Source organism: Triplophysa dalaica, chromosome 4 (assembly GCF_015846415.1).
Source record: "Triplophysa dalaica isolate WHDGS20190420 chromosome 4, ASM1584641v1, whole genome shotgun sequence".
In the NCBI taxonomy this organism is placed as follows: Eukaryota; Metazoa; Chordata; class Actinopteri; order Cypriniformes; family Nemacheilidae; genus Triplophysa; species Triplophysa dalaica.
The window spans coordinates 5,433,621-5,448,421 of record NC_079545.1 but is presented as its reverse complement, the minus strand read 5'-3'; the positions used below and the strand labels follow the sequence as shown (position 1 = coordinate 5,448,421).

Below are 14,801 nucleotides of genomic sequence, written 5' to 3'. Positions count from 1 at the left end.
TTCTGTGTTTTAAAGGGGATTAAGAAAGCCATTAAGTAAGTAGTTTCTTAACCAGTACAGGCTGCGATCCAGTCACACCTGGATACAGGAGCCACAGATTGCATAAGTATAGCGCACAGGTAAGAACCACGTGGTTACTTAGCAACAGAAGAAATGGATTTGGTTGCTAAGAGACAGCAGAGTACATGCAGTCACAGTGTATACATTTTAAAACAATAACGAAAATGTTATCATCGTAATGAAAATAGAGGTTTAGAAAGGGGGATGGAATTCCAGGTGGAATTGGATCCATTAATTTTAATGTTGTGTTATGTCACAAGCAACATGTCAATGACAAGTTCACCCACCCCACATGCTGTTTAAACGCGTGCTCGTATTTACTCTCGTTTACGTTCGTGTGACTGACGCGCAGCGTATTTACGCACCGGAGAGAGAACAGACGGGCTGCTGCTGACTGACATCCACTCCACTGAGCTCCAGAGCGGAGGTCTCGCCTTTATCACATTCAATTAACCTGTGATGCTTGCCCGGTGATGCGCAAGGTCTCGGCTCGGTCCACTACACCGCTTTTACGCGCAGGCGTTGATGGATCTGTCCGTTAACCACAGACGAACATCCGCGCACCGTGCCGCGCGCTAGACGTGAGAGAACAGGATAGTCGTCAAGGACGGGTTACTTCTTCAACTGAATTCGTTCAGAGAGTGTAAGAAATCGATGAGAAACATCGTGCACGTGCACAGCAGCCCACACCAATCCAAGAATGGAACTTCTTACCTGGGTATGAGGTAAGTGACCGGAGTCATTTCTGTACCCGCTATACATCGCGCGCGCTCCTCGTTTAAGATTTATGAGGATGAGAAACGTCCTCGTAATTTATTTATTAAGGGTGTGGCGTTTAGAATAATGTTAACTGGGTGGGAGTAGCCTATCTGTTTAACGTGCTCTACCAGTTGCATCTACAAATTGCACAAAATGCATTGTACTGTGCATTGTGCCATACTGTCACTAAGTGGATTGTAAAATACTGAATAAACACCATATTCACCCAGATTAGATTACACACGTAAAGAGGTGCTGTTGAAAATGTTGTCCTATCTGTGGCAATTTCTATAAATATCTTTGCTCCATTTATATCATCCCGACCCAGTTTAGGTGCTTTGTATTAATAGAGCATTGTGGTTTTATATGATGTGATTAACACACCATAAAAAAACAACACAAAAGGTGTAGATTTAAAAAAATACACAAACGTACTATCAGATTTGAAACTATTTGAATGGAATATTTAACCCAATAAAACACATCAGTTCTGAATGAATCCAATTAAAAACTAATGTTTGCATGTCATTTATTTGGTTAGATGTTTATCAAATTGGTCCAACTTGTACAAAATGATATGAATCAATTATTACATGTGAGAGCCATTTTAAAGCCTGAACACACTGTTAAAGGAAATCTTCACCCAAAAAAAAATAATGTCGTGAATTACTCTCTCTCTAGTTGTTCCAAACCTTTATACAATGTTTGGTTGAGCACAGAGATGATATTTGGATATTTGGACGAATGGCTGTAATAAAACAGATATTGGACCCCTTTGACTACCATAGTAGGACAAATTACAATGGTAGTCAAAGTACCCCCAGAACATTCTTCAAAATATCTTCAACAGAACAAAAAATGATAAAGTAAATTTTCCTACTATGGTCGTCAATGGGGTGCAAGAACTTTTTGGTTATGTGCATTTTTCCAAATATCTTGTGTTCATCAGAACAAAGTAATGTATAAAGAGTTCAAACAACTTGAAGGTGATTAAAGGATGACAGAATTTGAATTTTTGGGTGAACTATACCTTTAAAACTGGAGTCACTTTTCTTTCAGAGGTCTATGAATGGGACTGTGCTGTGGCCACGACGGCTCTCCAGTCAGGACTATGTGCTGCCCGCGCACCCCTCTGAATGCACTGGCCAACTGTTTGCGAGAACAGGGAGGGCGGGGCGGCCCACCGGGGACGAGCTGGAAGCAGGGTCACGCCGGCTCCTTTCCGAATCGCTGTGCTGGGGGCCCAAGGGGTGGGAAAAACAGCGATTGTACAGCGCTTTCTTCACTATGACTACAGTGAGGTACCAGTGTCCACTAAAACGCGCAGGGTGCACCTTTCTGCCGCAGTGCTTAACGGTCATGTCCATGACCTCCAGATCACAGATTATCCGGCCATCAGCAGGTTCCCTGTCAGCACTTTGCAGGTACTGAGACCGACATACCAGAACATTTTACAATAATGTAATAATGTACAGCAACAACTCTATGTCAGGTCAAGGTTTTTACATAAGAGAAAACAAGTTCTTCAACAGGTTTCTGTCACGTTGCCCCAAAAATTATATGCTGCTAACCTGAGAGGATTTAAACGGATAGTTCACTCCAAAATGAAAATTCTTTCATTTACTCATTCTTTTGTCATTTCAAACCTGTATGAGTTTCTTTCTTCTGAAGAACACAAAATAAGATTTTTTGAAGAACACTGGTAACCAAACAACATTGCCCCCCATTTGACTTCTGTGTCGAGTCGGACACAACACAACTGAGACACTTCTCCAAATATATATGTTTGTGTCTCACAAAAAGTCAGACACAGTTTTGACTGACACGTGGGTGAATAAATGACAACAGAATTTTTATTTTTGTGTGAACTATGCTTTTAAATTCAGGTGACAGTCGAGTTTTAATAACGTACACAAAATGTGCTTCTAGTACCTTTTTCAACTGCCTAAAAAAAGCATTTGTCTCGACTGTACAGGTAGTATGCAGTCTCTATGATTTTTAAGATCATTATTAGTATTCATGTATTTCATCAATTTCCTAAAACGGACGATAAATCATGATTTTCAATCTTATACTTTTTAAGTACAAACAAGAATAATCATTCCATTCCATTCCATTCCATTTTCTACCACTTATCCGAACTACCTCGGGTCACGGGGAGCCTGTGCCTATCTCAGGAGTCATCGGGCATCAAGGCAGGATACACCCTGGATGGAGTGCCAACCCATCGCAGGGCACACACACTCACTCATTCACTCACGCACTCACACTCTACGGACAATTTTTTCCAGAGATGCCAATCAACCTACCATGCACGTCTTTGGACCAGGGGAGGAAACCGGAGTACCCGGAGGAAACCCCCGAGGCACGGGGAGAACATGCAAACTCCACACACACAAGTCGGAAGCGGAAATCGAACCCCCAACCCTGGAGGTGTGAGGCGAACGTGCTAACCACTAAGCCACCGTGCCCCCCAGAATAATCATCAAATTTAAAAATATATATTTGACAGAGAATTGCACTGCTTCTTGCAATCCAAAGTACAATAAATCATATGAGACCTTGCAAGAGGAAACTGAGATTTCTTTTTGCTTTTCATTAGTGTAACAAGGTATTTTTATGCGAAACAAGAGCTTTACCATTGCCATTTGTTTACTATTGAGAGCATAAAATCCAAGGCTGTTTTTCCAGCTCACAATTCTTTCTCAGATGTGTCACATTCACTATGAAATTCAGTGGAATTTCTTTGACAACTTTGCTTTTATGGAACTTCGCACATAAGTTCGCACATTTCCTGTCTCAGTCAGCTTGAATCATCAATGGTCAAGCTCCTCAGACAACTGTTTTCATATTTTTATCATTTAAACTCTTTCCCAGATTTATCATAAGAGCAAATATATCAGAAAAATCTGAAAAAGTATATTTTCCTCAAAAATAGAGGACAATCTTGAAGTAAGTGGTCAAAGTAGTTTTCTCAAGCCATTTAATTCAGAAGATACTGTGCAAGCTCAGCAGATCTTGTGACTGCATTATCTGTTGTACTCGGCTGTCTCATTCAGGTATAACTTTCTCTAAAAAAGCGTAATAATTTCTGAACGATCAAAGCAATTTTTTTTAACAGGACTAACATGTGTCTCATCAAATCGCTGTTATTTTTATAGTAGAACATCACTGAGTCTGTCCCTTCAGATTTGGGACCAATTACACCCCATTTCAAACATAACATCAAGTGCCATAAATATAACTTATTGTGTTCTCTTCCTGCACAGGAATGGTCAGACGTTTGCTGTCGAGGCATTCGAAGTGCTCACGTCTACATCCTGGTATATGACATCTGCTGTTTCGACAGCTTCGAGTATGTCAAAACCATGCGGCAGCAGATCCTGGAGACCAGGTACGTGAGGAGAATCAATCCTTTTCTTTATTTCACTCCCTTTCGTCTGCCTCTCTTCACTCTTATATCTTTCCCTCATTTGCCTTTTCTTGCTCATCTTCTCTGTTTTTTCCATTTCATCTTTCATATCCCTGCCCGGTGTGATGGTTGCTGTAATTCTAATGAGAAAAGGAGACTCTTACAAAATCACGGGCTTCCTGCACACCGGGTCACATTCCTGTATTACTTAAGACCTAAAATTAAGAGTAATGTCTTAATTTTCCTCTCCGGTGATTGCGAGGGGCATATAATGTCATCATCAAACAGCCAATTTAAGTGATTTTAGGCAAGACCTTGATATGTGACCGACCTGATTTGTTGTTGACGATAAAGCATTATTGCAGCTTTGCTTTACAAACCTGTGTGTCTTTTTTTATATCATTCACTTTTAGACTTGTTATGCACTTGTCAACACTTTGTTGCTGTTTGAAATTCGTTAACACATAATGTGAATTATGTGGTAACACTTCTTTATGTTCTGCTGAAGTCAATAAACTGGTGTATGGATAATAATAACTATTTTTAAGTTAGTCAGACAAAAGAAGTGACCATTCGTAGAAACTTAAGTAGCACAAAATAACGGCCCATTGCCACATAGACAGCACAACGTTTTTAAATGTTCTATTCAATTGGAAAATTTAAAAATATTTATTTAAAACTAGTTACATAGCAACAAGCTAAACTTATCAAAATTATCAAATAAATTAATATTGTAACTAATAAAATTAATTGAAACATATTTTATCATCAGTAGTCACCTTTTGACTAGAAAATTTACAGAGCAGCTACTTGAGGTCTCACCCTTAGATGATTTTTAAACAACATTAAAGTAGTTTTCATCTATTCTGTACTCTTGGCTGTTCTTTCTTCATTATTCAGTCAAAGTCATCTATTTCAAAAACAGATTTTTTTATCAAATAAAATGGTAGTTTTGTCATGAATAAAAAACCTGTTTGCACATTTTTGTCTACTAATCTGATTTCATGACATTCAAGCACAAATCTTCAAATCAATTCAAATGATTTTATTTAAATAATGAGAAACATTTCACTAAAGGGTCCCAAACGTTTTGAACAGTAGTGTATTTTGTCTCCCAAACACGTCCATCTTTTTGTCAAATCCTTAACCATTGATTTTTATCTCTCTCTTACAAGAGAGAAGATATAGAACTTGTGTATAGACTGATATTTTTCAGATATTTGGACTCTTTTCATCAGGGGGTTAGTAAAATATAATCAGATGCTATTGGTAATAAATACTTGTATGTTCTCTGAGAATTTACAATTTAAGTTTTGACTGGAAATGTCACATATACACAGGAATGGTTTTGTGTGGCAGTGAATTAGACAAAGTGACAGTGACTCTCCATCAGCATGAACTCAGTCACTGATTGGCTGGTGAGTCAGTGTGGGTGTGAGTGCTGAGAGTTTCACTCACAGATAGATTTATTGTAATCAATGGCATCAGCTGTCATGCTTTGTTTGCGTCAACGTCCGTGGAGTGAAGCAGACAGTTCTGCTGACAAACATTCATGTTTTATTGATGCAGCCAGAACATAATAAAATCACCTTGGACCGACATTACCTCACAGCATCTTCCGCACAATAATGGGTCTCATTCATGAAACATTCGTAAATATACGAACTTCACTTTATCAATATATTCTCCTCTGTCTTGTCAGTGTATTGTGCACGTTCACGAGAGCACATCGACGCATGCGCAAGCGGTTTGAGAATATATCGATTAGTTGTTATTTTGGTTTGTTTTTGCACAAGGTATTATTGTAATTTAAAAAGAAATTCAACTGAGCCACATTGAGGGGATGGACCAATTTAACAAAGTCTTTCGTAGCCTACTTGTGCGCACTTCTCTGAACTGAACTGTGTTGTTTTTTTGTGTATTTGAATAGTTAATTTGATTGTTAAAGACTAAATGTGAAAAAAAAATCAAAGTAATGAGTAACACACTATGTTTATTTGGCCTATTCTGTATTATTGTTGTTGTTATAATCGTTAGGCTATGTTTTTAATGTAGTCTACCCTGTGGTCTAGTCTGACAGTATCTACTTTGAAAGGTGGCTTTTGAAAGAGTTTTTTATCAATCCATAAAATTAGAATTGTATATGCTAATATGACAAGTTTTTACATCATTGTTGTCATAACTGGCAGCCATGCTATTCTAGACACAATACCTTTGACACTTGCTAGCAATGCCTTTTAGAAGAAAACACTGATTTAAATGATATACATTTATAATGGTTCACACAAACAGTTTAGACAGTAAGAGAAAAATTCTGAGCATTAAAAAATTACTTTTTCATCTTGAAATTTGGTTAGGCTAGAAGGAATGGTCACATATGTCTGATTGTCTGATGAAGTGTGCAGCTAACTATTAGCATATGCAGAATGAGCATCATCACTCTAGCTCATTCTTGACCGGAGGAATAACCCATGTTGTAAATGTCCCCATTCGCTGGTATTGCAGAACAAAGATTGTTTTCTGAGTTCCATTGCCAAGTCTTTTTCTCATGGTCTTTGTTCTATAAGCACAACTTCTTGGCTCATTATATATGGAATAGTAGGGAGATTTTGTTTAAGCATAAATCTATATTTCATGATTGTTGGTTTAAGATTGGCTTAATTCTGGTATATCAGTAATTTAATTCAAATGGTTTCTTTTTACTTTTGATTAATTTTTGCGTTTTTACAAAAACAAGTTTTTGATGCTGTATCTCCTAAGATTTGATCTTTATTTAGACACCAACAAAAAATGAACACTTAACTGTGGTCCCTACCTAATGTTATAAATACCTATGTCGCTGGATCTGTCTGTCTGTGTTGTAACTCTAAAAGTAGATGTGTAAGAACATTATTTCAAAGAAGCATTGTATCTTTTCCCTATGTTCATTCATTTTGGAACCCGTTCATAGATTTTATTGGATGGAAAAAGGTTTGGCTACTTGCCAAATAATATTTAATATATATTGTGTTTGTTTATGTTTTGTCAATGATAAAAAAAAGTATTGAACATATCAAACAACAACAACAACAAATGTGTTCTGCTGGTGTTTCATGAAAGAGGCCCAGAGAGGAGAAAATGGATTTGTTTCACTGATCTGATCGATTAATAACCAATAGAAATGAGATTCTGTTATAGAGAAGATCCTGTAGAGTGAGGAATCACAAGAGCGGTGGTTAATTAATCTCTAATAAGACAATAGCCACCTGTCCTGTCACTTCCTGTTCCGTTCTCAGCTAAATGTCTTGTATGCGGTTCTGTTCACATTCTTGTCTGTTGCAGAATCTGTTGCTCGGTTCCCAAATCTCTTCTAGAAGCTTAAGATGTCATACGTGTGCTACGTAAGCAAAGGCTGTTCCATGTTTAAGGCTCTTACTTCCTTCCGGTCAAATCTGAAGACCTCATTGCATCACATCACAATGCACTCCCTGAATGCATTGGCAGAAGTTCAATGAAAATCATAAATTATTTGATTGAAAAATGATTTAGCTTTTCTTTGGATTTAAACGGTATGCTATTTTTTCTTATTCAAATTCTGCAGTGTTAGCTTAACACATTTAAACACATTCTTTTTATGAAAGCATAAACTGTCGCGTAACACCCTTGGAGCTCGAGGTCTTGAAAGAATTGTTTATTTTTTCTACAAATTATTTTCTAAGTAAAGTAATTATTATTATTTCCCTAATTATGTTGTCAAATATATTTTTCTTGTTTTAATCATAAGCTTCACAAAATTCTTCACACAGTTGAGACATAAATGTTTTTCACCACATATCTGAATATGTTTTGTTTTAAGAATGTTAAGTTTAGATAATGGTGTCAAGAAAAAGTTTTTTGTGAAGTTTATGCTTAAGACGTTTTATGCTTTCAAGTGAGATAAAAAAGGTATCTTTTTCCTTATCCATACGGCGAACACACTTTCCTTGTTTAAATCAAACTTCACAATATTATTTTAGATTTATCTAAGGTCGAAACATAAATGCTTTTAGCTCTCAAGTGAATATTTGTTTTAATAGATATTGGATTTCGGAAAACTAGACAGAAAGCGTAAAAAGAATCTCTACCAGAAACATTTCACAAAGAATTTTGTCCTATGCTAAGTTATGAGTTTTGCTGTGTTGTTATTGTATGGGGAATCATGGGCTCGAGTCTTGAGAGGAAACGACTGATAGAAAGTGCTGGTGGCTACTGTCAATTCAAGACCCACACTTACCCCCTTGACTGACAGCACATGGTCTACAGAGGTTTGGGAGTAATTGAGTTTCCAGCTCATACTTATCCATATTCTGACACCCCTAAACACATTCTCTGAGCTTTTCATTCTTGAATACCCATGCTTTATTTCGAATACCTATGTTCGCAAACAAGAAGGACGTTCCAAAGAAAAGGTCAGCTTTGATTCACAGTTTATATCAGCTCGGTCCAGCTCTGTTAAAAGCGTGTTTCTGACCCAGTGATTTGAAACAATTGGAACCTACTTGTCTTTTTTTAGAGCTGTCAGAGACAGTGGTCAACTCAGGCAGAGATAAGGGAAGAGACATGCACTCAGGGATCTCAGGCCTCTGTTGGAAACAGGAGAGGCTGATAACAGAGCCCAGCGTCTCTTCCTGATGGCTGTCACAGGGACGCCAGCGCACAGTATTATACAGGAGGCTCCACATTGTCAGTGATGGCTCTCTGACCATCAATACTGAAATTAGCATGACATCAAACAGAATGATTTGACTGCCTTTTTATACATTTAATGGGATTTTCAACATTGAAATAGGGGATCATGACTAGTATCCTACAGATATAAATGTTGAATTTTTATTCTTATAATGTATAAATATTCCAATGCAGTTTATTATTATGTAATAATATTATGTTATTATGTTTTGGGTAGCAGTCAGGGTTGCCAGGTCCTCAGTTGTCTGCAAAAAAGGGCTACTTTTAAACGGTTGCTGAGGGTTGTTTTGTAATCCATGAGTTAAAGATGTATTTCTTTTTGTTCATCAGCAGTAATCTTTACATTAAGATTATTTATTAAAACAGTGTGTGTTTATCTGAGCAGCGACTACAAACTATGTTTTTTATGGATGTAATTTTTTGTTTTGGTGTTTGGATTTGCATCTTCGGACTAGTTTTGATATGCCTATGGGCAGGTTTGGTTTCAAAATGAGACAACTCATTTATCAAAAATGTATTTTATTTTGTTTTTATCATGTTTTTATTGTGAACTGCAATTTGATTGAGATTAATTGGAATGCAAAATAAAAAACATGATTTTTGAACACAATTTTTGAGTTATCTCACTTTGAACAAAGCTCTTTATTTATGCTTTTGTAAAATTAATATCTGTGTGCAGTATAATTACATATTTCAAAACACACTTACATACAACACAATTATTCAATTCAGCATGCAATTATATTATATAATAATGCACTGCAATTACATTTTATTTATTATTGCAACGTGTTACTCTTTTATAGCTAGATGGCTATAGAATTAATAACTTTTTCTCTTTAAAGTTTTTCTCATTTACATTTTTTCAAAGCTAAACTTATGCTTCTAGCTGTCTGTAAGGAATCCTGTTCAGTCAGCACTGTGTTCAAGATTTATGTAGTATAGCTTTCACTGCATTGTTTCCCATCTTCCAGTTTCTTTTTACAAGTGTTCATGTGTAGTATTGCATTTACATTCTAAATTAATCGCAAGGATGTTACCAGGTTTCAGAGGGTAAAGGATCCATTGTAAATCTATATTGACAGCCCACTACTCTGAATATTCGGAAAGGACATGCCCCTGCCAGTGTCTACAGTGGTTATGAAATTGATTTACAGTGTTTTTTGTTATTGTTTCACAGGGTCATGGGGTCTGGGGACACTCCTATTCTGATTGTGGGCAACAAGCGTGATCTGCATCGAGGTCGCGTCATCCCCCGGCACAGGATATCTGACTTAGTCCATAAGAGCTGGAAGTGCGGATATGTGGAGTGCTCTGCAAAGTTCAACTGGCATATTCTTTTGCTGTTCGGAGATGCGCTACGCAGTGTGGGATGCGCACGCTGCAAACACATCCACGCCACCATCCGTTTCCAGCGAGCGCTCAGGAGAGAGCGCTGCGTCCTGATGTGACATTCACAGTCTCAACTGTAATGGATAGTTAAAATGGTCCATGGGATTTTTCAGGTTATGGCTGCTTCATGGTTTCCTGGTCATATAGGGAGGTGCAGTAACACTTGCCAAGGATGTCATTTGGGATTTTAATAGTAAAATGACAGACATGGTCGAAAAAAGGAAGTCAGTCCCCGTTGCTTCTAAACTTTAAACTGATGTTTCCTCATTAAGCCTAGAAGAACGCAACATCTCTGCCTCATAGCCTGGAAATCCAAACTGGAAAAATAAAATAATGTTACAATAGCTCTGTTCTGTCATTCAGGCAGGGACAGCAAATGCGCACTCACCTATGCTTATGCTGAGCCAATGCTGAAGGGTCTTCATCACCTGATTGATTTACAAAGCTTATGTAATTTTCTTCTTATGAAAAGTGAAAATATTTGAGAACTTTTTTAAGAAGGAACATTCTCACAAGCTTCATTTAGTTTATCTTAAGAACAATCTTATATTTTGTCTTAAGAACAGTTTTGTGAATCCGGTCCCAGGTGCCCAAAATAGGCACCTCTCATTCTGCAATTCTCCACAGAACACAAACCAGTCTAGTTTCTGATGTGGACACTTTATCAAGGAACTTTTTGATAGTGTATTATCTCAAAAATCTCATTTATGCCAAGGTATGAAAATGTGTCACAATAGTCACATTAATTTATTCATTTGAAGAATATAATCTCTTAGTGTATTTTGATCCTATGGTCATAAATTGTAAAGCGCACATGTTTTAGGCAGAGGACAATATTCATGCGAGACAAAGAAAATGTATCTTCCTTACTGATTTTACCCAACACATAACAAATCAGCTAATGATGCACAACCCTGTCTGAACAAATACATGATAAGCACATGTACGTCTAAAGATGATTGTAGTCTAATAAATGGATAGACACTGAAAACAAATCCTTTTTTTGTTTGTATCTCTTTTTCATAGCCAATGTGTTGTTAAAGATCCTACTACAATTATTGTAAAATCTATAATAAAGAGTTGATTTAAAGCTGGAACAGTATAAATCAATAAGGCAAAACACAATTAAGCTGAGTGAGACTAAGCTAGTGTGTACTAAAGCTTTGTTGTAATTATTTGTTCTGTGGACTTTTAGTTTGTATCTTTTGAGTTCCTGTTTCCTGTATTGTGATGTAGTCATTATAGTTCTTTAGTTCATTGGTTACCTTGTGATTGTCTCCCCAGGTGTGTCTTGTTAGCTAGTTGCCCCGGTGTACCTAAATTCATATAGCCCTGGTGTTTGAGATGTCATTTGTCAGTCTTTGTTTTTCGAGGAGTTCTGTCTTGGTCTTCATTGTATTCATTCCAGATTATTTTGTTTTGGTTTTGTCCTGTTTACTTTTCATTAAAAGTTTTTACCGCATTTGGAACCCTGGCCTTGTTTGCCTTGGTTTCTCTTCGTAACAGAAAGACTGACCTAAAAATGGATCCAGATGTATCTCTCCAGCTGTATCCCTCATCAGTATGCGGCAAGGTAACCATATCCTTGTGAACCATATTCAAGACTTTTTGGACATTTCAATTTAATCTGATCTCACGTTTTTTTCTGTTATGTATTAAACCAACCACTTCAAGAACAACTCATGCGTAATGGTCCTAGGGGGTCACTTGTGGAATGTTTAGATTACGCTGTGTTTTACCATAAGGTCCCCATTTACTGTGGTTGAGACTGAGGAGGGAGCTCCCCCTGAAACATTTTTGGAGGTGGACAGGTGGCATCAGGCTCCGATGGCCAGTCCAGAGCCCGCTGGCAAGATGGCCGCCAGCCCAGAGCCTGTTGGTAAAATTTGAGCCAGCCAATAGCCCACTGGCAAGATGGTCGCTAGCCCAGAGCCCGCTGGTAAGATGGCCACCAGCACAGATCCTCCAACCATCATGGCCGCCTCGCCAGTGGTCAAAAATCTGGTGGTCCCAATCTGGAGATCTCAGAGGTGTCTGAAGTATGTCCACTTTACTTCCTTTGATGGCTACAGCTCTGTGGTGTGTGTGGTCTACGCTCTGTTCCTTAATCTCCCCGGAGGTTGATGCAGCCCATGAACCTGAGCCAAGTCCAATCCAAGAGTCTGTTCCTGAGTCTAGTCAAATCCAAAAGTCCATTCCCCAGTCTACCTGACTAGACTCCTGAGTCTAGTCAGGCCCAAGAGTCCGCTCCTGAGTCTAGTCAGGCCCAAGAGTCCGCTCCTGAGTCTAGTCAGGCCCAAGAGTCCGCTCCTGAGTCTAGTCAGGCCCAAGAGTCCGCTCCTGAGTCTAGTCAGGCCCAAGAGTCCGCTCTGAGTCTAGTCAGGCCCAAGAGTCCGCTCCTGAGTCTAGTCAGGCCCAAGAGTCCGCTCCTGAGTCTAGTCAGGCCCAAGAGTCCGCTCCTGAGTCTAGTCAGGCCCAAGAGTCCGCTCCTGAGTCTAGTCAGGCCCAAGAGTCCGCTCCTGAGTCTAGTCAGGCCCAAGAGTCCGCTCCTGAGTCTAGTCAGGCCCAAGAGTCCGCTCCTGAGTCTAGTCAGGCCCAAGAGTCCGCTCCTGAGTCTAGTCAGGCCCAAGAGTCCGCTCCTGAGTCTAGTCAGGCCCAAGAGTCCGCTCCTGAGTCTAGTCAGGCCCAAGAGTCCGCTCCTGAGTCTAGTCAGGCCCAAGAGTCCGCTCCTGAGTCTAGTCAGGCCCAAGAGTCCGCTCCTGAGTCTAGTCAGGCCCAAGAGTCCGCTCCTGAGTCTAGTCAGGCCCAAGAGTCCGCTCCTGAGTCTAGTCAGGCCCAAGAGTCCGCTCCTGAGTCTAGTCAGGCCCAAGAGTCCGCTCCTGAGTCTAGTCAGGCCCAAGAGTCCGCTCCTGAGTCTAGTCAGGCCCAAGAGTCCGCTCCTGAGTCTAGTCAGGCCCAAGAGTCCGCTCCTGAGTCTAGTCAGGCCCAAGAGTCCGCTCCTGAGTCTAGTCAGGCCCAAGAGTCCGCTCCTGAGTCTAGTCAGGCCCAAGAGTCCGCTCCTGAGTCTAGTCAGGCCCAAGAGTCCGCTCCTGAGTCTAGTCAGGCCCAAGAGTCCGCTCCTGAGTCTAGTCAGGCCCAAGAGTCCGCTCCTGAGTCTAGTCAGGCCCAAGAGTCCGCTCCTGAGTCTAGTCAGGCCCAAGAGTCCGCTCCTGAGTCTAGTCAGGCCCAAGAGTCCGCTCCTGAGTCTAGTCAGGCCCAAGAGTCCGCTCCTGAGTCTAGTCAGGCCCAAGAGTCCGCTCCTGAGTCTAGTCAGGCCCAAGAGTCCGCTCCTGAGTCTAGTCAGGCCCAAGAGTCCGCTCCTGAGTCTAGTCAGGCCCAAGAGTCCGCTCCTGAGTCTAGTCAGGCCCAAGAGTCCGCTCCTGAGTCTAGTCAGGCCCAAGAGTCCGCTCCTGAGTCTAGTCAGGCCCAAGAGTCCGCTCCTGAGTCTAGTCAGGCCCAAGAGTCCGCTCCTGAGTCTAGTCAGGCCCAAGAGTCCGCTCCTGAGTCTAGTCAGGCCCAAGAGTCCGCTCCTGAGTCTAGTCAGGCCCAAGAGTCCGCTCCTGAGTCTAGTCAGGCCCAAGAGTCCGCTCCTGAGTCTAGTCAGGCCCAAGAGTCCGCTCCTGAGTCTAGTCAGGCCCAAGAGTCCGCTCCTGAGTCTAGTCAGGCCCAAGAGTCCGCTCCTGAGTCTAGTCAGGCCCAAGAGTCCGCTCCTGAGTCTAGTCAGGCCCAAGAGTCCGCTCCTGAGTCTAGTCAGGCCCAAGAGTCCGCTCCTGAGTCTAGTCAGGCCCAAGAGTCCGCTCCTGAGTCTAGTCAGGCCCAAGAGTCCGCTCCTGAGTCTAGTCAGGCCCAAGAGTCCGCTCCTGAGTCTAGTCAGGCCCAAGAGTCCGCTCCTGAGTCTAGTCAGGCCCAAGAGTCCGCTCCTGAGTCTAGTCAGGCCCAAGAGTCCGCTCCTGAGTCTAGTCAGGCCCAAGAGTCCGCTCCTGAGTCTAGTCAGGCCCAAGAGTCCGCTCCTGAGTCTAGTCAGGCCCAAGAGTCCGCTCCTGAGTCTAGTCAGGCCCAAGAGTCCGCTCCTGAGTCTAGTCAGGCCCAAGAGTCCGCTCCTGAGTCTAGTCAGGCCCAAGAGTCCGCTCCTGAGTCTAGTCAGGCCCAAGAGTCCGCTCCTGAGTCTAGTCAGGCCCAAGAGTCCGCTCCTGAGTCTAGTCAGGCCCAAGAGTCCGCTCCTGAGTCTAGTCAGGCCCAAGAGTCCGCTCCTGAGTCTAGTCAGGCCCAAGAGTCCGCTCCTGAGTCTAGTCAGGCCCAAGAGTCCGCTCCTGAGTCTAGTCAGGCCCAAGAGTCCGCTCCTGAGTCTAGTCAGGCCCAAGAGTCCGCTCCTGAGTCTAGTCAGGCCCAAGAGTCCGCTCCTGAGTCTAGTCAGGCCCAAGAGTCCGCTCCT

The 14,801-nt window shown here is 41.1% G+C and overlaps 1 protein-coding gene across 1 annotated transcript; it reads left to right on the top strand.

The window, feature by feature from the left end:
• Positions 1-318: 318 nt before the first annotated feature.
• On the top strand, positions 319-11,512 carry LOC130419618 (ras-like protein family member 10B). Its single transcript, XM_056746484.1, has 4 exons — positions 319-785; positions 1,879-2,243; positions 4,089-4,213; positions 10,119-11,512. Exons 2-4 carry the CDS (start codon positions 1,956-1,958, stop codon positions 10,387-10,389), a joined length of 684 nt encoding a protein of 227 aa, XP_056602462.1. The 5' UTR covers positions 319-785; positions 1,879-1,955; the 3' UTR covers positions 10,390-11,512.
• The last annotated feature ends 3,289 nt before the right edge of the window (positions 11,513-14,801 follow it).